The following is a 24,513-nucleotide window of genomic DNA, read 5'->3' on the forward strand; positions in this document are numbered from 1 at the left end:
AAATGCCAGAATTGGACAGATTGACTTTTTTCAGTTTTTTAGAAAAACAAAATATAAAGTTAAGCAAACAGTCATATGGCCTTTCCTTCAATGCATACATAAAGGAAATATTGTTTAAATTTTGAAACAGTTTGTATGAGACTCCTTTTCAATGTACTGATATGTGAATTACATTAGTTATCCATTACTGACAAATTAAATTTACAATTAAAAAAATCTGTGTTGTAAAATACTTACACGATTCATAACTATTTTTTGAAAAACTGTTTCTGCACATAGTTTTTTCTTTTAGGTCAAAAATATGCCATTCCTGCATTTAGCTGCAATCTGCCTTAAAAAAAAACTATATTGGAAAAATATATTGTAATATTTATCTTTAAATATTTAACTAGTCATATTACATGGGATACTTGTATTAGTCTGCTGAAGAACAACAATGCAAAGTCTCGTGGCAGGTTAAATATTAATAAATTTAATATACTATGAATCTTTGTGAATTTGATGTAAGGAACAGCAAGTAGCAGAAGCAGGTGCTGTACATGTCCATGTCTTGTAAGATTCCTAAATTAATTAGAGTACTAGGTTCCAGCAGTTGCTTTACACAAAGGCTTCTGCATCTGCTTTGAAATTATCATTTGTAGCAGAAACGTCTGCTACAAGACAGCATATTATGTAACAGAGCTAATCTCAGCCCAGAACAGTTTTGTGCTATGTTAGACATCTGTCTGAACACTACCTATTATAAAAACTTTGAAGGTGTCTACAAACAAAAATGCAGCTGCACCATGGGTTCACCTATGTCCCCCATTGTGCCAAATCTCTACATGGAAGAGGCAGAAACCAAAGCCCTAAACTCATTCTCAGAATTTTCACCAACTCACTGGTACAGGTATGTGGATGATACTTGGGTCAATATTAAAACTCAGGAAGTGGAATCCTTCACCAAACACATCAACTCTGTGGATTGATATATTAAGTTCACAAGGGAAGATGTTAACTGTCTAGCTTTCCCGGATAGTCTGGTGCACCTTATGGAAGACAGAAGACTTAACATTGAAGTTTACAGAAAATAAATGCACACTGATCAGTATTTACATTTTAATTCTCACCACCCACTGGTTGCTCTTTAATAAAAAAAAAAGATTGCTGGACTTTGTGCTTGGATTTGTCACACTCGTCTTTGCTGTTCTTCACCATCTTATGACACTGAGGACCGAGTTGCTTGGACTGTGGCCCCTGGTGCTGAGGAAGACCTTGGGCTGAAGCTTCTGTTTGAGGACCAACGCTGATCTGTATGCCAGGATGTTTTGCTCATTGTGATACCTGTGCCCGCTGGGCTTCCACATGGGCAATTTCCTCTCACCGGCTTCCTACTTACTTATACCACAGGTGTCGCTTTTCTCTCTCTTGGCTGACATCTGTTTTTTTGTTGTTTGTTTGGGTTGTGCATGTTTTTCTTTCTCTACTCCATGCTCTTTTTTGCAGGGGGGATTATGGGTGGTGAACAGGTTCAATTATGTGGAGGTGGTCCTCAATTTCCCAGTCCCTCTTTGGGGACTTGGGGCTCCAACACCCATATACTGGATATGCAAGCATGGATTAAGCTTTTGAACATAACAGATTGCTGAATCCGTGTACTTATATCCCCAACGGGTATACATGGATTGGCCATGGAAACTACACCCTTGGATACCTTCCTGTTCAGCATGGCCAATGTAACAAGGGGCTGGACTCTTCCTGTGTTTGAGGCAGGAAAGTTCTTCTTCCAGAGATAAGTTAGGGATCTATTCACTTTGCACAATCACATGGAAGGTCAGTACTGGCATGTGGGATGGTTGACATAGATGTCATTAGACCTTTGGCATTGACTACCAGAAGGTCCCCTCTGCTCTTTGTAGTTCATTTGCAGCAATGGGACTCATTACTTATATGTCTGGTGTTAGAGCTTATATGCCTTAGGGGTTGGAAGGTTTATCTTGCTAACCACTCGGACTGGTGGTTCCTTTGTGGTCAGTTTGCCTGTAAGTCTTTGCCATCTTACTGATCTGGTACATGTACCATAGGGATTATCTTTCCTTCTGTTCATATTATCCAACACAAGGATGCCATTCATCTCATGGAGGAAGGAATTAGGAATTACCCTAAAGATCTGAAGATTTCTACTGATACTCTATGGGGATGGTATCATAGGAAATTATTCTTGATACTCTCTTTGTAGTATTCCTTGTTCTTGTATCCTGTTGTGTCATTCACTGCTTGCCCCTATTCACCTCTGCCTGTCCTCAACAATGTGGCCTGCATACTACAGAAGCACATCCCATGTTCATACTTTTGTGCACTGCTCTAAGTATGAAAGGGGATTATGTTGACCCAAAATTAAGGGACAGTATAGGAAATATCAATTGTGAATGTGCAGATGGCCCTACTGTCTTTGGGCTCTTGCAAGGTCCTGGATGCATGGTCATGAAAGGCCAGCAAGGAAAATACCCAATGTCCTAACCCACCCAAGAACATATGATATCTTTAGGGAAACACTCAAAAGGGAACATGTTTGTTACTTCTGCTCTCTTATCTACAGTATGGCAGACCTATTGGGTGAAATCTTTATCATATGCACGTCAGCTTTCCTGGATGGCTTGCTTATGTAACCAGAAAAAATAAATACAAGGATTTCTTGTCTTTCAGGGCTGCTCTCATTTAGAGGAGCCCGTCTTTTTTGTTCAGCTGAATAAAAACATAAAGCTTGAAGGCAACTTCTGGTTTGCTGTAGTTTTTACCAGCAAAACCTCAGAACCTGCATATCACAGGTGCCTTTTCAAAAAAAAAAAAACCTTTTTGATACAACTAAGAGCTGGATGACTGAAAATCTTCACAGACATTCAAATGAGGGAGAGATTGTCATGGAAATAATCTATGTGATCAATAAAGTCTATAATGGCTTAAATGGCACATAATCAATTACTCAGTCAATCTTTGCTTCTAACTTCTTTCTACCATAATACCAAAAATAATAAAGAAAGTACCAATTCACTTGAGCTCTTAGTAAGCAAATATGTCAGATTTCACAACCAATATTTAAACCAAAGTATATCAATTTTTTAATACTTTATACTTGACATCAGTTTATAGTTACAGTAAACATATTAAGAGTACTAATCAATAGTCAACATTACACTCCAGATCAATTAAAGAATAGCAACAAGAAGGAAGATCAACAAAGAAGGTTGCAAAATACAAATCTCAAATAGAAGGGAAAAAAAGTCAGACATCAAGATATTTCATGCACAAATAATGCCTAAGCATATTGCCAAACTGAAATGAGAATTTTCCCTCCCCACTAATGAAATTTATTTATTCATGTTTAGCAGATCTGTTACGTGTATATCTGCCTCTTGAGCCAAACTATAAACTATGTTTAATATTTCTCTTCTGAGCCCTCACTCCAAGACCTGTTCTATTAAAAAAGCATCATTAAAATATAAAGCTCATATTCCTAAGTGATATTATTTTCCTCCTCAAAAGCCATATTTCAGGATCTTTAGCGTTGCATGATCTAATGCACAGGAATATCACAGGTAGTCCCTTTTTACTAATGCAGTTGGGACTGGTAATTCAGTCATTAACTGAAATGGTTGTTAACTGAAAAGTCATGTGACCACTACCGTGCTTATGATTTTAATTCATTTTTGCTTTCCTTTATAGCATCAGAAGAATATCACCACAAACTGCTAGGTGAACCCAAATGTGAGGAAAGCTTCCAGAACATACAGGGATGTTGGTTAAAGAGAAAATCTTATAGTCCTTTTTTCATACTCCTGTGCCCTTACCACACACACACACACGCACACACAGACACACAGTGCTTACATCTGCATTAGAATAATTTAGAAGAAGAGAATTAATGAGTTTATTTACATTTATTGTAGAGGAAAAGAGTAAACAGGAACATATAGGACACACATACATCAAGCTATACATTAGTACTTTTTAGGGATCTGCTGAGCTGAAGGTAAAACAGCTTGGGAAAAGGTTTCTTGTTTAGGCAATATCTTTATTCTGCAAGGGAGAGAAAAAGAAGAAAAACCAAGTGAGACACAAGTACAGTATGTGTGTGAGAGAGACAGAGAGAGAGGGAGAGAGAGATACTGTGAATGTTCTAAATGTGGGCATTAGCAAAAATACATGAAAAGTTCTAAATATTTTTGGACAAAGTAAGACTTAATATAATTATGTAAAACAGATGATTTCCAATTTAGTGCTTTGGCACCAAAGGAAAAGAAAGGGAAACCCTTCAGGGAAAAGGAAGGAAAATCCCACTTGAATTGACTTTTCCTTTTCAATCCAGCTTCATCACTTTCTCAGAAGTGTCTCATTCAACAACAGTGCTGGAGACCATATCTCCTTTGATGAGAACAGGAGGTTATTAGTTAGAATGGACATTATCAACTGGATTAATTCTTCAAATCTATCCTTTCATAAAAAGAAAACAGGATTAATTCCTCAAATCTATCCTTTCATAAAAAGAAAATTGGCAGAATGTCTCATGAAACTTCCTAAAATATATGTGTCAGAATCCATTTATATCACATTCATAAATGTATGTTTAAAACATTATCCCCCACATTTGGATTCTGCCATCTCCCGAGGAAGGAGGAGCATATGTGGATTCAGCCTGCCTTAGATTATTTCAAAGACCAAGGAAACCCTTTGAACTAGGGGGATCAAAAGGGAGGGGGAGAGGAAGAAAGTAATAACCATAAAGATTCAAAGTTCTTTTTTTTTCCTTTCCCACGAAAGGGTTGACACGAAGTAGAAGGATGGGGGCTGACCAAATGGGGTTGAGGGAAGGGGGGTTGAACTGGGTACCCTTTATAAAATTTCAATTTGTAAAACAATACTAAATCCTGTCTTGTATTCCCACAACCAAGCATATCCTAGTAAAGATTCCTTTCGGACTAGAACTGACTCCAAGAGTTTTTGTCTTCCTAAGACGTGGTTTGGGGTGGGTCCTGACAATATGAGTTCCAATTTAGTGCTTTGGCTTTGCAGTGACAACAATGCAACCCACCCCAACTAATAAAGCAGCATGGGCACCACCATTTTAAACAAGGGACACTTCTTACAATTTTCTTTTGACTATGTACTTGGCTCAGTGAAGCAAAATGCCCCTGTTAAACCTAATATGTCCTCGGTTTACAACAAGTTTTACAACAAGTTTTATTTTGTCATTTGCAATGACTGTTTGGATTGAAGATTGGAACAAAGACATGTTAAATTATAGAAGGAAGGCACACATTTGTCTTTAAATGATGATGGCATTGATAGAAATGATAGGATGAAGAAGATAATAATGATTAGATTTCAGACATTAGATCCAAGAAAGCTGAAGGAAAGAAATGAGGGCTGCCTTAGTAAGACTTCCATAGTTTCACTGAGGTTGCTTTCAAATGCTGATGACAATGCTGGTGAAAATCATGAAAGGACTGATGGCAAGGGTCCACCCTAAAGTAACTGTGTTGATATGTATTGTAGCTGCAGTCATTCAAGTATTTTAGATATTTAAGAATTACTGTTCTAAATTTTTGCCTAATTTCTAATGTCTATATTTGTCTCCACAAAGATGAAAAATAGCTCTTTGAAGTGATGCAAGTTAATAGAAATAATCTGCCACAAAAAAGTTTTGTTTTACAAATTACATCAGTCATAATAAACTTTCAAGGGGAAGACAACAAAAACAATCTTTAGGAATGCTACAGAGGATTTGCCAATTTTAGATAATTTATCAAAGACCTATAATTATTTCTCTCCTTTCCAATCTCTGTGCTGTCAAATATCAAACTTGTTGACAAAAGTATATATGTGTGTGTGTGGTTAGACATAAGTGCATCTTTCTGAGTTTATATGTTGTATGTATATATATAAAGGTAAAGGTAAAGGTTCCCCCGCACATGCGTGCTAGTCGTTTCCAACTCTAGGGGCCGGTGCTCATCTCCGTTTCAAAGCCGAAGAGCCAGCGCTTGTCCGAGGACGTCTCCGTGGTCATGTGGCCGGCATGACTAGACGCCAAAGGCGCACGGAACGCTGTTACCTTCCCACCGTAGTGGTCCCTATTTTTCTACTTGCATTTTTACGTGCTTTCGAACTGCTAGGTTGGCAGAAGCTGGGACGAGTAACAGGCGCTCACTCTGTTACGCGGCACTCGGGATTCGACCCGCCAAACTGCCGACCTTCTGATCGACAAGCTCAGCGTCCTAACCCACTGAGCCACCGCGTCCCTATGTATATATATACTTAGATTTAAAAATTAGTGACAGATTTCAGTCAGATCAATTCAAGGATACACAGTTCAATTTTCATTCAAATCTCACCATTGCTTTCATAAAGATTTTTCATGTCTGGTATTTGTGTTAGCTTAGAGGTCAATTTCTACTTAGTATGTTGATAGTAGTAGTGTTACTTTTTCTACTACTGCCTCACGTGGCATGGCAGAAAAAAATTAATTGTCAAATTATGGATCATCATTTAATTTTTCACAAGTACCTTCATCCAGGGGATCTACTCATTGGTGGCCTTGTTTCTCATACCTTGTTTGTCTCCAGGCCAAAACGTTTTGACGAACCACCACCTCCAACATACTCTGAAAGCTTCCAGTAAGAATTGGGTTTGCATTCTGTATGCTTCTGAGCAGAATGATATGTAGAAAAGCAGCTCGATGGGTATGATTTATTGCAGCAAGGAATGGAGTAGATTATATTACTGAAATCAAGTACAGATTGCAAATCTATTCTTGCTCTCCTACTTCTTCAAGGAAATATTAATTATATAGCTGGTGCTTGAAATATGCTTAATTAAACCCAAATGTTACATACTTAGCTCAGTCAATGTAAAGTTAGGTACTCAAATAGATAAAATATCAATAAGGCATGTTTAACTTTCAACTAGGGAATTCAGTTTCATTCATTTGGACCTAGATTCTCTTAATTCATTTTTTTGTTCAAAAGTTAGAATTTTATTCTTTGTCATGATAAAAGGTAAAGGTAAAGGTTCCCCCGCACATGCGTGCTAGTCGTTTCCGACTCTAGGGGCCGGTGCTCATCTCCGTTTCAAAGCCGACGAGCCAGCGCTTGTCCAAGGACATCTCCGTGGTCATGTGGCCGGCATGACTAGATGCCAGAGGCGCACAGAACGCTGTTACCTTCCCACCATAGTGGTCCCTATTTTTCTACTTGCATTTTTACGTGCTTTCGAACTGCTAGGTTAGCAGAAGCTGGGACGAGTAACAGGCGCTCACTCTGTTACGCGGCACTCGGGATTCGACCCGCCAAACTGCCGACCTTCTGATCGACAAGCTCAGCGTCCTAACCCACTGAGCTCAGCCTCCTAACCCACAACAAGCTCAGCGTCCTAACCCACAACAAGCTCAGCGTCCTAACCCACAACAATCCCAGGCTGAGAATTTTTAACTGAGGTTTTTAGTTAAGGGATAATTTAATCTTTTGAAATTGTTTTTTAACTTTTGTATTTTGTACTGTTTGATTTTAAATACCCTGTAAACCGCCCTGAGTTCTTCGGGAAAGGGCGGTATATAAATTTAATAAAATTAAAAAATTAAAATTAAATATGTTTTTTAAAAAAAGATACATAATTATTTAGTATTTCTCACCACAGTTTCCTCTTAATATATTTATGACAACTTTTGAATTTTTTCTATGATAAGAATGGAATAAATATATAAGAGACCTAAAACCATCAGATTATGTATGTGTGTGTGTAAAGTTTAATTTAACTCACAATCAATGATCAGAGAATTCACATGTTTCATGTAAATTTCTTGGCAACTGTGTAGAATGAATCCATCCTTGCCTTCCTCTAATCTATCGGTCTTGGATTCCCTGATAGCAGCCTTTTGTGTTGGTTGGCCAATATTAACTCCTCACTAATGGAACAGAGGTATATCAACTGATGCATTAATGAATTCTAAAATCAATTGTGATAAAGGAAAAAAGCAGGTATATCAGAAACTTATAAATCATGTCCATAATCTGTAAGTTTCCCTTTATTTTTAAAATACTCTGTTCCAAATATTTACTGATATACTGATTTAACTTGCTTTGGCTCCTATAGTGAGGTAGTTTTGTTGACTAAATTTTGTACCAAAAATGCTTCTTAAATTATAGCTGATAATTTTGTTGCTGAGTTAGTTTGACACATAATGGAAATCCCACTTTAGGGTCATGACTCAGAACTACCAGCATGTTCTGGCCTTGGTCTTTGCCATAAAGGAAATCAATGAAGATCCCCATATCCTACCCAATATCACCCTTGGATTCCATATCTATGATAGCCATATCAATACCAGGTGGGCCTTTCGTTCTGCAATGCAACTTATTTCTCCAAAGAAGCATTTTCTCCCCAATTACCACTGTGGCAGTAAAGACAATCTTCTTACAGTGCTTGAAGGGCTTGATATTGAATCTTCTCATCATATACCACACATTTTTAGCATCTACAAGATTCCTCAGGTATGATGTATGTTCAGTTTTTAAAGATTATTTTTCCCCTCCTGATGCTTTATGTAGTAATGATAGAGGTATTTTTTAAATATATAGAACTTATTTGTATGGCAACAGAACTAATTTAAGAAGTGTCAGCTTAAAACATCTTTCATTTTTGCTAGTGTAAAGTCATCTCACTTCATAACTATTTAATATAAATATAACATTCATTATTTTCTTCTCCACAAAGCCAGTTTGTTTAAGATGAGTGGCGATAAAAATTGATAATGATTTATTTATTCATGATTTACAATTAAATTTATATTTATTTATTTATTATTTATTAATTTAATTTGTATACCGCCCTTCTCCCGAAGGACTCAGGGCGGTGAACAGGGCAATACATAATAAAAAGCAAGATACAAAAATTAAAAAGTAATTAAATAGCAATGCCCGTAATAAATTAATACAGATTAAAAGGTTAAGATCAATTTATAAAACCCGACCCCATCCCATCAGGCCAGGCCAGCTTGTTCAAAGAGGTAGGTTTTAAGATCGCGCCGGAAGGAGCGGAGATCAGGCTGCCCATCTCACTGTTGGAGTGACTTTGGTTGGCCAGTGTTATCAAAAGCTGCAATTTTCCTCAAAAGGACAAATAATTGCCACATTTTTGTGTTGGACAATATTATTTTTCAACAATTAGTCCATTTACTGAAATATGATCCCAATGATACTAATACTAATACTAATAATAACAACAAGTGGATATACACATTAATCTTCCTTTGTCATTTCTTCAATTACCAATTTATTTAGATGTCCTATGGCTCTGCTCCAGTGAGGATGGATCAAACTCAATCCCCATATTTCTACCAAATGGTTCCAAATGAAGCCAATCAGTACAGGCTAATTCTTGAATTACTTCTCAGTTTTGGGTGGACATGGATTGGATTTTATACTGCAACTGGAATTAATCCAGAATGGATTTTTCAAGTTATGGTTCCAGAATTTGCCACTCATGGCATTTGTTTTGCTTTTATAGACACAGTCTACAATGTAGGCATGAATATTGAATATGGGGGTATAATGAAATGGGTGTTTAAATTATGGAATACAATCATGACTAGCACAGCCAATGTATTTCTCCTGTTTGGTGATCTTTGCACGTTTCTGGTTCTTGACTGGTTGCTTCCTATGAAACAAGACAGTGAGATAACAAACAATATAAAGGGTAAAGTGTGGATTTTGACTGCCCAGTTAGAGCTTAAAAACTATGGTGATGAAGAAATACTGAAAGCTGCTAAGCAGGTCTACCGTGGTGCTTTATCCTTGGCTGTCCATTCCAGTGAATTGCCAGGATTTCAGGAATTTATTCAGGATAGAAATCCTTCCAATGCAAAAGAAGATTATTTCATAAGGGACTTTTGGTCTTATGGTTTTGGCTGCACGTTCCCCAACTGGGTTTTGAACCATACAAACAGTGGTTTCTGTTCTGGATTAGAGAGACTGGAGAATGTTCCTGAAAAATATTTTGACAAAACCATTACTGGACATAGCTACAGCATCTATAATGCTGTCTTTGCTGTGGCTCATGCTTTGCATGTCATGTGTTCATCCCAATTCAAACACAAAAGAATGGTGGAGAAGAAGAGATGTACATTTCTGACTGAAAAGGCATGGGAGGTAATGTAAATTTGGAAAGTCCACTACTGCTTTATTTTCAATGATGTAGCCATTAATACTATAAATATTCTTTTGTTAGTAATGTTTTAAAGAAAAGCTTCAGTAGAAAGGGTTACTATGAATGTAAGAGCAGCATAGCTCTGTTTATTTTACTATCTGTGTTTCCCAGTTTCTTAAAAAATAGAGAAATTTGAAAAACTGCATCCATTTTAACTTGCATTTGTACCTGTAACATTGTATCTCTTCACATAAATTCCTTGAGAAAACTATGGAAGAAAGAAAAGTGAATTCTGACATTTATTTAACTGACAATAAAATTAGTTCCTACAATAAATCACTGAGGTCAGTAATAGTGTTCAATAATATATTCACATCTCATTTTACCTCATGTATTTATATTTCACATAAAATCAATACTGAATAAAATCTACACTTAGATTTTACACTCAAAAATCTCCATTATGAAGTTGTCAAGCACAAACTCTGTAACTTTTGAGAATTGTTTAAGTGACTTCTAAATGATAAAAAATATGTTTGGTCAGATGCCTTTGGACCGCAACTATCAACTCTCATCACTGGCCATGCTAGCTAAGGCTAATGATTATCACTGCTATTTCAGACAAAATATTTTTTTTAAAAAATTGAATTATCTCATATATTACAAAATTCCATTGAATATGAAATGTTTAGATTTGAGACTTATATTTGAAGGATCTTTTCTCAAGTAAAAGTACTTAAAGTGCATATTGGCTTTTGAATGTGAAGATATTTTCACAAATATTCAGTCCCTTGTTGAAAAAGTTTATTAATCATTTATTTCCCTTTCCATCTAGCTCTTCCATTTTCTGAAACAAGTGTCTTTTAATAATACCATAGGGGACAAAGTTTCCTTTGACCAGCATGGTATGTTTCTAACAGCATTTGATGTCATGAACTGGGTTTTGCTTCCAAACCACTCTTTCACTAGAGTAAAAGTTGGAATGATCAAGTCTCAACATCCAGGACATCAAAAAGTCATAATGAATGAAAAACCCATTGTATGGCACTATTGGTTTATCCAGGTAGGATATAAATACCAACCACTGAGAAGCCACCCTACAGTATAATTGATAAAGGGGTGCCTCCTCTTCCTCTTCCTCTTCCTCCTCCTCCTCCTCCTCCTCCTCTTTTTTTCTTTTTCTTTTTCTTCTTCTCCTGCTTGGCCCTTTCCAGCTCTATTCCAGCTCTTTTCTGATTGAATCAATTGAGGGATACTTGTAGCATATTTACCTGATCCCTTCAAACTCCTTAAATCATTCCTGTCTGAACTCCTGCAAAAGACATCTGGCAAGCCAAATCTAGGAAATTGTAAGTGTCTCTTTCACCACAAGACTTGATCCCAGGCACTTCAGGCCTATTGTAGTTGCTTGTTTACATGTCTGCCTCTCTGAGGTCATTACCTTTGGCTTTACAAATTGGACAGTGAAAGTGATCAGAATGATGCTTATTATCTGTTTTAGACTGATGTGAGCCCATTCCTCATCTCTAGTCTGAACATTATTGCATACTGCCATTCTAATGTCTTTCTAAAACTTGTTTGTGAGCAAGAAATGTTTGTCTAGCAGAAGAGAGAAATGGGGCAAGAATGCTCAGGTAATAGGATGAGAGTTCAAGGCTGAAATAAACAATGAGCACACAAACATCCTTGTCATTTGCGTCCCAAAAAATAGCATAGAGGAATCTGGAAATTGTCATATGTGTCTCCTTGGATGAACTCAAATGAATCAGCCTGACCTATATCATGAGATTTATTTATTTATTTTTTGGTGGGGAAAAATAGGAAGATGGAGAGCTGCAGGTACAGCTTTGAGCTGAGCTTCAGATAAATGGCAGGATTTTAATAACTAAATAAGGAATGAAAGGAAATCCTAAATAAAACTTGTGATTCAGGTCCTTCATGACTCCTGTTTATTTAAAATGAAAACAACTCTGCTTGAGTTATGACCCAACAGGATGTAAGTGTAAGAGAAGGAGCAAAGAAAGAGAAGAGCCAGTAGAGGTCTGTAGCCAAACCCATCCTATTCTCACTGAAATAGCACTGACAGATGTTTTCCCTTCTGGCTGGTGATCCCCAAAGTGGGGAGAGCAACAAAGCCAGAGGGTTTGAATCATCTTGCTTGTCACATCAAACAAATTAGAAAAATCCTATTTAGCATAGAACAGTCAAGAGGTAGGACAAGGGAAGAGCCCAGCGAAAAGCAAATCAAGGAGAGAAAGAACCTAAAACTAAGGAGAAATTTCCTGACAATTAGAACAATTAACCAGTGAAATGACTTGCCTCCAGAAGTTGTGAATGCTCCAACACTGGATGTTTTTAAGAAGAGATTGGATAACCATTTGTCTGAAATGGCATATGGTTTCCTGCCTGAGCAAGAGGTTGGACTAGAAGACTTCCAAGGTCCCTTCCAAATCTGTTATTCTGTTAAGGACCTGCAGTGTTTATATTGCTACTTAATCTGCTGAGTCAAGATTATTTTGCTTTCTCTGTTTTTGTTGAATTCAATCAAATATACTATCAGCCAAATATATTCTGAAATATATCTACTCGTCATAAAGTCCATTTGACGATTCTTAACTACTGGAGAAATGACTCAGTGGTCTATTGTTAACTGAAAGAGTAGTTTATTTGTAATGTCTACATTCATCTATTAAATCAGAATCTAATTTTTGTTTGTTCAGTCATTAAGTTGTGTCTTCATGACTCCACAGAACAAATTATGCCAGCCTCCCCTACTCTCCATTGTCTCCTGGAATTTGCCCAAATTCATTTCATTGATGACACTATCTAACTACGTCATTCTCTGTCATCCCTTTCTTCTTTTCCCTTCAATCTTTCCCAACTTCAGTCTTTTCCAATGAGTTTTCTCTTCTCATTAGGTGGTGAAAGAATTTGAGCTACAGCTTCAGTATCTGTCTAGGAAGATCTAATTAGGACATAACATGCACACTTTATGAGGTTTTTGTATAACTAATACAGACAATATCACTTTGCAAAAATGATTTGTGTGGATACACACTAGATAAAATTCATATATCAGATACAAAAGAATATTAATAAATGTTATATACCAATCCACAGTATATTCATGCAATCTGGTTATTTTATTTGTTATTGTTATTATTAGAATTCTAGTTTCAGGTTGATAAAAACATCTATATCTTCAGTTTTCTCAGATTTAGCACATAATACCTTTTTTAAAAAAAGAAAAATGTATATCTTTAGAAAAGCTACATATCTTACCATTCCCATCTTTAATGGCAGTAACATTGTATCTTTTGAAAAGAACGTTGAAGGGCCAAAAATATCAAAATTACTGTTCTTTATTCTTTTTATTCTTAATTCTTTTTTTCTTAATTTATTTTTTTTTCTTTTTTTCTGTTTAGTTAAATAAAGAAAATAAAAATGAAAGCCAAAACCAAAACAAACAAGCATACAAACAAATGAATCACTGTTATTCCAATGGTTGGACTAGGTTATGCAACACATACAGATAGGAAATTAGTAGAACAGGAGATTTTGAGGCCAGAGTATTTTGACCTACAGCAATAGCAATAGTATTTAGACTTATATACCATTCCATAGCACTATACCATTATAGAATCTGTCCACTAATAGGTAATTGCATGCCATGTTGTCCTCTAAACTGTCAGAATTCTAAACTTATCATTGTGAAGTTTTATGTTAGTTTATGATTTTTACTCTCCTTGGTGAATTAGGTGCAACTTCTCTCAGTTTGTAATGACAAGTGCCAACCTGGTTACAGGAAACAAAAGAAAGAAGGAGAGCTCTTCTGCTGCTATGATTGCATTCCTTGCCCAGAAGGCAAAATTTCTGAGTGGGAAGGTAAGAAGTATACGCCAGTTTTTTTAAAGCATGTTAGTTACCAAAGCCATGAATGTATAAGATGATTCCTATCATCTTGCTTCATATGCGTATATTCTCTATCTTGGTAGCTCAGGAAAATACTAACAGATCTGAGATTTTAAGGTTTGGATAGATTAGTCCTAATGCTTAGTCAATGGATGCTCATGGTAAAGACAATCACTCTCTTAATTAATGTATTCCTGCAGTACTTCCAATGTTGGGAAAAGAGAGATAAAATAAAGAAATCAGTACACTCAGAGTAGAAATGAGTGCATTTCTATTCAATGCAGATAAGGCAAAATTAGGCTAATGAAGACCCAGATTGTTGGGGGCAATAAGCTGACTTTGTAATAATGTCGCTTGGGGGGTGCGAAAGCCCTAACAAGCAGGCATATACATAGAATGAAGGCTATTGCTAAGCACATTGGTTTGTGCTTAAATTGTAAGCCGCCCTGAGTCTTCGGAGAAGGGCGGGATATAAATGGGATTAAAATAAAAAAAAATGTAGCAATGGATCATCTCTCAAGGAAAGAATAGTTTCGATGGAAAATCTCTCTAGTTCCTCACTCTTAGACCCTTGACTAACATTTATCAATTTTACAATTTCACTATAAGACATTGGTATAACTAAAGCTAGACTTCTCTTTTCCAGATATGCCTGATTGCATTGAGTGCAAAGATGAACTTTATCCAAACAAATATCAGAATATCTGCATCCCCAAAATTGTAACCTTTTTATCCTATAAAGAACCTATGGAGATGGGTTTAGCAACTGCAGCTCTTTCCCTTCCTCTGATCACTGCTATTTTGCTAAAAACATTTGTACTATATTACAATACTCCCATTGTCAAAGCCAATAACCGAGACCTCACTTTCACTCTTCTCATCTCTCTTCTGCTCTGCTTCATTTCTACATTGCTTTTCATTGGGCAACCTCAGAAAGTGATATGTGTCCTGCAGCAATCAGTTTTTGGCATTGTCTTTTCAGTGGCTGTTTCTTCAGTATTGGCCAAAACCATCACTGTGGTTCTGGCATTCATGGCCACTCAACCAGGGACAAAGAGGACTCGATGGATGGGGAAAGGGCTGGCCAGTTCCATTGTTATTTCTTGTTCTCTTATTCAAGTAGGCATTTGTATTGTCTGGCTTTCAACCAGTCCCCCATTCCCAGATGCTGATATGCACTCAGGAATGGGTGAAATTACCCTGCAATGTAATGAGGCATCTCCTATCATGTTTTACAGTGTGATTGGGTACATGGGCTTTTTAGCCATTGCCAGCTTCATAGTAGCTTTCTTTGCCAGGAATTTACCTGATACTTTCAATGAAGCCAAATTCATCACTTTCAGCATGATAGTGTTCTGCAGTGTGTGGTTATCATTTGTTCCAACCTACCTGCGCACCAAAGGAAAATACATGGTTGCTGTGGAGATTTTCTCTATTTTAGCTTCCAGTGCTGGATTGCTGAGTTTCATATTTTTCCCCAAATGGTACATTATTGTTGTCAGGCCTGAACTGAACAACCGAGAGCAACTTAAATGGAGAAACCACTGAAGAAGCAAGAAAGCTGCCTCAGCCAGCCACATCTATTACATGCATCCCATACAACATGGCATACAATACTACTTTTAAAAATATTAATCAGGGTAATGTAATGGAGTATATAGATGTGATTGTGCAACAAAAGTTAAAATTTTCAGAAAGTAATGTTTTGAACAATATGCCTAATACATGGATTTTGACATCCAGATAACGTACATGGATTCTCTGTGCTCTTACTATGGTCAAAAACTGATATTGCATCATTGGAAAGATAAATATATGACCCCATTTACTCAATGGATAGAACATCTCACTGCACTTGCCATGTATGAGGGGACTGGATTTAAATCTCTAGACAGATGATTTCCATGAAATATGGGACTCATGTTGATGAAATATTGTAGGTTAAATATGATAGTCATACAAATTTATTAGAGAATTATACATATTTGAATACTGTTTGCATTAAAGAAGTATATATAAGATTCTAATTATTTATAGTTATTATTACATTTCACACAATTTTTTTCCTTTGTTATATTTCTTACTTTCTATGTCATTTTTTCTCTTCTAATTGACACTTATATATCTCCTTCATTATTATCTTTGGTTTTTCCTTCTTTTTCTTTTTTTTGTTTTTAATTTAAAAACCATAAAATTAAATAAACAGAAATAGAAAAGAAGCAGCTTTTAAATTTAAAAAATCCAGACAAATAAAATAAAATTAATATTCCCACATTTCATCAGCTCTCCTCAGCAAATACAACTTAGGCTACTGTTACAGAATATTTTTATTACTGTCATAGACTCACATGCAGAATATACCCAATTCAAAATTCACAAGAAATTTGAAACAAATATTTTTCTTTCCTTGAATTAGCTGATGCTGAACCAGTAATGTTCTGTACGAAGTTTCTTGTGTTATAAAAATTATTTCAACAAGAATTGCTAAGAGAAAACAATACATAGTAAAGGAAAAGCTTGGCAAGTGAAATGAGGCTATTAGTATCTGACCAAGAAGCAAAACTTCAGGCATTGGCCTAGAATAATATGAAGCCCAGCAAAAAAAAAAACAAATAGCAGTGAAATATAGAACTCATTTATACAATATACTATAGATTAACACACACACCAAAATGGTAGTCATATAAACATATTAGAAGAATATACATACTTGAATAATATTTGCACTGTTATTACCTTTGTGCTTTGTTCTTTCCTTTTTTTGTTATTATATAGAAAGCATAAAAATAAATAAATACAAATAGCTTTAGAATAAAATAAATAATAAACAAAAACTTTTTCCTGCATTTACTCAATTGTTTCTCAAGGAAGTGTGTTGAAGCTACTTTTACAGAAGGTCTTTCTTGCTGGCATAATGGTTATAGCACTGGACTCACAGGCAGAGTGCATCTAATTCAAAACTCAGTAGAAACTTAAAACTAAGTGTTTTTCTTTCCCTGTATTAACCATGTTATAACAGTTATTTCAAGAAGAAGAACCAAGAAAAGAAGAAATAGGAAAGTACAGGAGACTGTATTCAAAAAAAGCTGAGAAAATGAGGTGAGGGACATTAGTGCCTCACCAGAGTGAATGAACCTTTATTGTCAAATTTCAACTATGTATACATTGAGATTGGCTGAGTCTCCCTTTGTGCCCCCCCAACTCACAGTGACAACAAACCCACCATCTTGTTACACCATGTGAGATAATTGCACAACACACCAGCCTCGCTAGTCCATCATACATAAAGTTATTTCCCGTTCAAGAGCCTGAAAGCCTATGGATAGAAGCTGTTCTTCAGTCTGTTGGTACGGCTGGCTATACTCCTGTATCTCCTACCCAATGGTAGGAGAGTAAAGAGGTACTGACCAGGGTGTGAGTCATCCCTGAGAATTTTCCTCACTCTTCCAAGGCAGCAAGCCCTGGTGATGTCATCCAGTGGTGTCAGGGAACAGCCCACGATTTTTTGTGCTGTGCTCACCACCCTCTGTAATATTTTCCCATCTGTGTCTGTCAGGCCAGCATACCAAACCACAATACAGTGCGAGAGGACGCTCTCTATAGTAGACTGGTAAAAGAAAGTCATTAGCTATTGTTCTACCCTGTTCTTCCGCAAGACCCTGAGGAAGCGGAGTCTCTGTTGGGCCTTTCTGGCCACCTGGGTTGTATTGACTTTCCAGGTCAGATCTTCACAGAGATAGACTTCCAGGAATTTAAAGGAGCAAACAGGTTCCTCTCTTTTCCTCTGGAAGTCTAGCACCATCTCCTTTGTCTTGCCGATGTTCAGGTACAAGTTGTTCTCTAGACACCATATGGATAGTTTTTGTGCCTCCCCCCTGAACGCTGTTTCTGTCGAGCCCCATGGGCCCGCCACTACAAGGGGGGGAAGCCACGTTCACCAGCTCTTCTGCCTCACCTCACCCGGCATCCAGTTTCCACATGCTTCACAAAGCCAGGTCTGAGCGGGTGGACCCCTCAGAGGGCCTTGCCGATGCCCGACTGACTGGATTACCTTTTCATGCCTGCCAGCCAATGGACATGCCTGCGTGGACAGGTGTCCTGTTGCCCAGGATCGGGCCTGAATGCACAGACCCCGCAGCGGGCCTCGCTGGAACACAGCCGACCTGGCTACCCAACTCTGCCTGCCAGCTGATGGATGCGCCTGCACGGACAGACTTTCCGGCAGGCCCCACAGGCATCCAGAAGGGCAGGCCGAGCCCCGCCACCTGCTCGTTGGCAAGAGACTCTGCCCGAATGGGGCCGATGGCTGGACAGACTGTTCCCTGGTTAGAGAAATGGCGTGCAAGTGGCATGTTGGTCCCAAGTAGATCGGGAGCGAAGGACTGGCAGTCTGGGATCTCGGTCACTGCAGCTGATGCGGGCTCCTTGCCAGCTCTGCCGCTTTTGCCTAGTGGTGATGCGCACGGGTTTTCAGACAAGAGGGGGTGATCCTGGGCTGGAGGTGGTCTAGCGTGGCCATTTGGTGTGAGGGGGGATCCCCAGGGGTTAGGGCAGGAGCCGTTTGGGGTATCCTTGTTTGAGGCTGAATAAAGCAATCCTTGGTTGTCACGCCTTCCTGCTGTTGGCTGTGTGCGCTTCATTCTGCAGACAGGTTGCAACAGTAAGTCAGCATTCCGGGGGGGGGGATTTGGAAGACGCATTCTCGCACCTGCCACAATATGACAGTAAGAAACAGGCCATGGTGCAAGCACTTTTACCCCCGTGCCATCCGAGGTTGGATGGGGATACGGTCTGTGGAGCAACAGACAACCTGCTCCATGCCTTGAGGGAGTCTATCAAAGGAGATGAATGGTTACAGAACAATCCAAACATTCTGACTGTATGAGATAGACTGGCCTGGCATGGGGACAAGATGTATGTACCTCTAACACTAAGACCCAAACTGTTATACCAGTGCCACGACATCAGGCAGGCTGGGCACTTTGGGTTTCTGAAGACGTTGCATCTGGCACGTCGGCAATTCTAGTGGCCGAATATGAAGAAAGACATCGAGGAATATGTACAGAACTGCCACATTTGTGTGACAGCAAACCCACGGGCAAAGAAACCTCTAGGACTCCTTTAGCCAGTAACCGACCCTATAAGGCCCTGGCAGGATATAGCAATGGATTTTGTTGTTGAACTGCCAGAAAGTCATGGGTACAATGTCATCTGGACAATTACAGACCTATTTTCAAAGCAGGCTCATTTCATGCCTTGCAAAGGATTGCCGTCGGCTAGGCGGTTAGCCTGGTTGTTTGTCACCCACGTCTATCAGTTGCATGGGGTACCCCAACATATCATCTCGGACTGAGGGGTGCAATTTACAGCTCAGTTCTGGAGGGAGTTCATCCAGTTCAGTTCATCGGTTCCTCCCAGGGCCTTAGCTTTGCATACCACCCCTGTACCAACGGGGTAGCAGAGCAGGCCAATGCCACGGTGGAGCAGTACTTGCGGTGCTACGTATCGTACCAACAAACAAATTGGGTGGACCTGTTGGCATTTGCCGAGGTGGCACACAACAATGCGGTCCACAGCAGTACAGGGCTCTCTCCTTTTCAGGTGGTGTTGGGTTACAAGTTTGTTCCCATCCCTGAGTATGAACAGGGGAAGCCAGCCCAGGGAGTGGATGGAACAAATGGGAGAAGTGTGGAAAGCAGCCAATTAGGCTTTAGAGAGGGCTGCAGTTATGACCAAGAAAAAGGCAGACAGAAAACAAAAACCCTTTGAACCTCCCAAGGTGGAGGATCTGGTCTATTTGTCTACCAAGTACCTTCAGCTTCAGGTGCTGAGTAAAAAGCTTGGCCCCAAATTCATAGTCCCATTCCGAGTGATCCAGGTAATCAACCCTGTGAAGGTATGGCTTCAGCTGCCAAAGTTCCTGGGTAGGATTCACCCAGTATTTCATAGCAGCCTGACTCCGGTTCCAGGGAAAGGTGTTCCTGGACCTGTTCATACCAATCATTATGAGGTGCAGGAAGTCCTTTATTCAAGGGTGCGAAGAGGGAAACTACAGTGCCTACTTCTATGGAAAGGGTATCCCATGACGGAAGCCTCATGGGTAGCGGAGGCAGACATTCAAGCACCTCGTCTGGTTCGGGCACTCCACTGCAAATATCCGGGGAAACTGGGTGGGAGGCGGGTAGAACCCTTGGCCCGGGTGGATAATTGCTCACCTATCACCTCTTGTCTTCCAGGTGGAACCTTGGTAGGGGGAGCTGCCTGTTGAGCCCCATGGGCCCAACACTACAAGGGGGGGGAAGCCACATTCGCCAGCTCTCCTGCCTCACCTCACCCGGCATCCAGTTTCCACACGCCTCACAAAGCTGGGTCTGAGTGGGCAGACCCCTCAGAGGGCTTTGCCGATGCCCGACTGACCAGATTACCTTTTGACGCCTGCCAACCAACGGACATGCCTGCACGGACAGGCGTCCTGTTGCCCAGGATCGGGCCTGCACACACGGACCCCGCGGCGGGCCTCACTGGCACACAGCTGACCCGGCTACCCACCTCTGCCTGCCAGCTGATGGATGCGCCTGTGTGGACAGACTTTCCGGCAGGCCCCACAGGCATCCAGAAGGGCAGGCCGAGTCCCGCCACCTGCTCGTTGGCAAGAGACTCTGCCCAAATGGGGCCGATGGCTGGACGGACTGTTCCCTGGTTAGGGAAACAGCGTGCAAGCATCCTGACATAGCTTCCAGATTTCTCCAGATGGCTTGCTACAGAATGTAGAGCAGTAGGTATGGCATTGTCTGTTGACCTATTTTCCCTGTAGGCAAACTGATGTTTGTCAAAGTCCAGTGGGAAGCATGTCCTAAGATGTTGAAGAACCAGCCTTTTGAAGCATTTCATCACTACAGACATTAATGCAACAGGTCTGTCGTCATTCAGGCACTCAATTGCTGTTTTCTTTAGGACTGGAAGAATGGTAGCTGCTTTCAAACATGATGGTATACAGGCCATTTGCAAGGAGATGTTAAAGATCCTTGTCAGGACCCCTGCTAATTGATTGGCACAGTTCTTAACCACTATCCCCATCACCCTATCTGGGCCTACAGCTTTGCTGGGATTCAAAGCCTTCAATACAGCTTTCACTTGATGTTCACACAGGGTGAGTGGATGAGAATCAGTGAGCGAAGAAGATATTCAGCTCCTCTGCCAACGAGGCATCAGTATTAACCGTGTTGCTCATATTTCCTTTAATGCCTCTTCTGAGGTTTGCCCTGGCCTCTCTATATGTGTCCCTGTCCCCTGCCTAAAAGGCAGAATCCCGGGCTTTCAGGAGTGTTCGTACCTCTGCAGTCATCCAGGGTTTGCAATTCCTGTAAATTCTAATGCGCTTTTCTGTTGTCACACTGTCGGTGCACGCTTTGATATAAGAGAGTATGGCATCCATATATATATTCAGGTCTTGATCTTCCAATACACTCCAGTCAGTGGTTTCAAAGCAGTCCTGACTGAGAGTACCTGCTGGCCAGATTTTAACCCTTTTCATGACTGTCTGAGCCTAGAGGAAAGTGAAGCTAGCAGGGAAAAAAATCATGATCTGATACCTACCATAGGCAAACAAACAAACCCACAAATTATTACTTTGAAGGTAGAAGAGGAAAAAGTGCCAAGATATCACTATGGTGATGTAGAGGGTGACATCATCTGTTTCTACCCTGTGAAAATGGTTGCTGATCCATACTGCAGATTAGCCAAATGGCTTTGTGGATGTAAAAATTTTTAAGTTGTTGCCTCCCTGATTTTTGTCTACAGATAGTCCTCGACTTACAACAGTTCATTTAGTGACCATTTGAAATTATAACAGTGCTGAAAAAAGTGATTTATGACTGATTTAAACACTTATGACCATAGCAGCATGCCCATAGTCATGCACTAAAAATTTAGACATTTGGCACTGGCTCATATTTATCATGCTTGCAGTGTCCCAGGGTTATATGATCCCCTTTTGTGACCCTCTGACAAGCAGTCATTGGAGAAGCCAGATTCACTTAACAACTGTAGCAAAGGTTGTAAAATGAGGCAAAACTCACTTAACAACTATCTTACCTAGCAACAGAAAGTTTTGGCTCAGTTGTGGTCGTAAATCAAGGATTACCTATATTAAGATTATATTATTGTTAATGGAAATGTTAAACACAAAAAACAAAGATTGCTCACTCAAAATGTGAAAAACAGGCTAGCATTATCATATCATCTCCCAGGATTATACTATATTTTCAGAAATGAATTTTCTTCCAGAAAAATAATAATACTAGAATTAAATATTTTGGAACCCAATCTATTTTTCCAGTATTAGTTAAGATATATCTCAGAGTTTAATTACCCCTCTCACTTTTTCTACCATTTCTTTGCATTTTTGAAGTATTAAAATATCTTCCAGAGTCACCATGAAATTATTGGCACAATGGAAGATCATCCATCATCCAATGGAAGGACAAGGTAGTCCTCTGTCCTGCCTGAATCACTTCCAGAGGAGGAGGAGTGGAGGAGATCTGACTGAAAGAGGTGATGAAAAGAAATGAAGCAAAGGTTCTCCCCAAAATAGACTTTACCTTTATATTAAGGGCAATCACCTAACTACTTTAGTTACTTAAGAACTGCTGACCTGAAGATTTGCCTATATTTTATATGCTTTTATATTTCCGATCTGATTCCAGGAAGGAAATAAAAAGGATTCTTTGGAGAGATGCCTTTTATTAAAAATAATGCTTTCTCTCTGCTGCCTGTTACTTCCTTGCCATCTTCTCTCTTAAGTGGACTGACTGTTTCCTTCATTTCTTTTTCTTGTTATTTATATGTTGAAAGATTTTTTTTCTATTGGAGACTTCCTGTTTGGCAGCCATTGGGACAACTGGGAAAATCCAGTGCTTGGCTTTCCAGCTTGGTTTTTCTTCGTCTAGCGACCCTTAAAGGGTTGAAAAGTTGCCCTGGAGGGGCAATGAAGGAGGAGGGATATTTCAGGAGCTAAGATCAGGAGGCACCCAATCGGAGTAAACTGTAGGACCCTCTGGAAAAACAAAGGAAAAGCCTGTTAAGATTTTACCAGCCATAGCCGTCTTCAACACAAAGAAAAAGGACTATAAATCAGTGGAATTTCAACTGCGTGCTGAAGCTGGGTGAGCAAGATTTTCTCTTTCCTTCACCTTGAGGATTATAAATGTTGAGCCCCTGATGGGAAAGGGTTGGAAAGTAACGACCCCCAGAACATTTAAGAGCTGCGAGTAATTATAAACGGGGGAAAAAACTCTTTGTTAAAAATATCAGACATTGATAAATAAGCCAAGGAGGACATCTAGTGGTGAAAGAAGAACGAAATTTCTGATATTCTGTTGTTGACTGAAGTTAACCTTGACAAAAGACACCTGGAAATGATAAGACTGCCTTGTTGTGAGATTGAGATTCAAAGCTACTTCTATTGAATTTGGCTAAATTTAAACAGACGTTGTTTTGGCTTTAGATTGTAAGCTGTAAAATGACTTCATCGAATATTACTAGACTCATGAAGAAAACTTCTTCTGCACCCTCGGTAGGACAATCCAGTCCTACAACACAGTGATCTATTAAAGCAATGTTGCAATGTGAAAAGATAAGTACTGCTCAAAGTGAAACACAGACTTCATTAAAATTTCTTCAAGATCTTATGTTAAAGAATCAAGAAACTTTGGAGAAGAACCATTTAGAAATGCAAGAAAATCACAGAAGTACACAAAGTAAACTGGAGAAATTAAATGAAGAAATTTTTGATATAAAGGGAAAATTTGAAACTCAGAATCAAATGATAATAAAAAAATCAACAGAAGATACACAAAATTGAAGAAAAAACAGATGAGAATAATAAAAAAGATAGAAATGTTACTACAAGAAAATGAAAAATTGGAGAACGCAATTAAGATTTTAGAGATGGAAAAAGCAGAACATTATTTAAGATTTCAAAACATTCCTGAGGATAGAGAAGAAAACATAGCGGAGGTGATTATTGACATCCTGGAAGAGACTTTGAAGGCAGATCGAGGAGAAATTCAACTTGAGTTAGATGACATATTTCGCTTCAATTCAAGCTATGCAAGAAGAAATAAGCTGCCAAGAGAAGTACATGTACCTTTTACAAAGAAGACAACAAGAGATGCAGTACTACGGAAAGTTAGAGATGAACCAATACAATATAAAAATAAAAAAAATTGTGGTCTTAAATATACCTAAGAGAGTTAGAGATACACGAAGACAGTACCATTTTTTAACTATGAAATTGATTGCCAATGGCATAAATTTTAGATGGTTGATGCCGGAAAGTATCTTAATAAACTGGAACAATACAAGGTATAGACTGGACTCAATTTGGAAAGCAGAAGATTTTGAAGTGAGGAATTGGTCAATTTT

The 24,513-nt window shown here is 38.9% G+C and overlaps 1 protein-coding gene across 1 annotated transcript; it reads left to right on the plus strand.

Moving 5' to 3' along the window:
* Positions 1-785: 785 nt before the first annotated feature.
* Positions 786-15,636, plus strand: LOC308676331 (vomeronasal type-2 receptor 26-like; the record flags this gene model as incomplete). Its single annotated transcript, XM_081342142.1, has 7 exons — positions 786-889; positions 6,600-6,650; positions 8,231-8,522; positions 9,312-10,178; positions 11,012-11,239; positions 13,935-14,061; positions 14,735-15,636. 7 exons carry the CDS (start codon positions 786-788, stop codon positions 15,634-15,636), a joined length of 2,571 nt encoding a protein of 856 aa, XP_081198268.1.
* Between the last annotated feature and the right edge of the window lie 8,877 nt (positions 15,637-24,513).

Source organism: Vipera berus, assembly GCF_964194415.1.
Source record: "Vipera berus genome assembly, chromosome: W".
Taxonomy (NCBI): Eukaryota; Metazoa; Chordata; class Lepidosauria; order Squamata; family Viperidae; genus Vipera; species Vipera berus.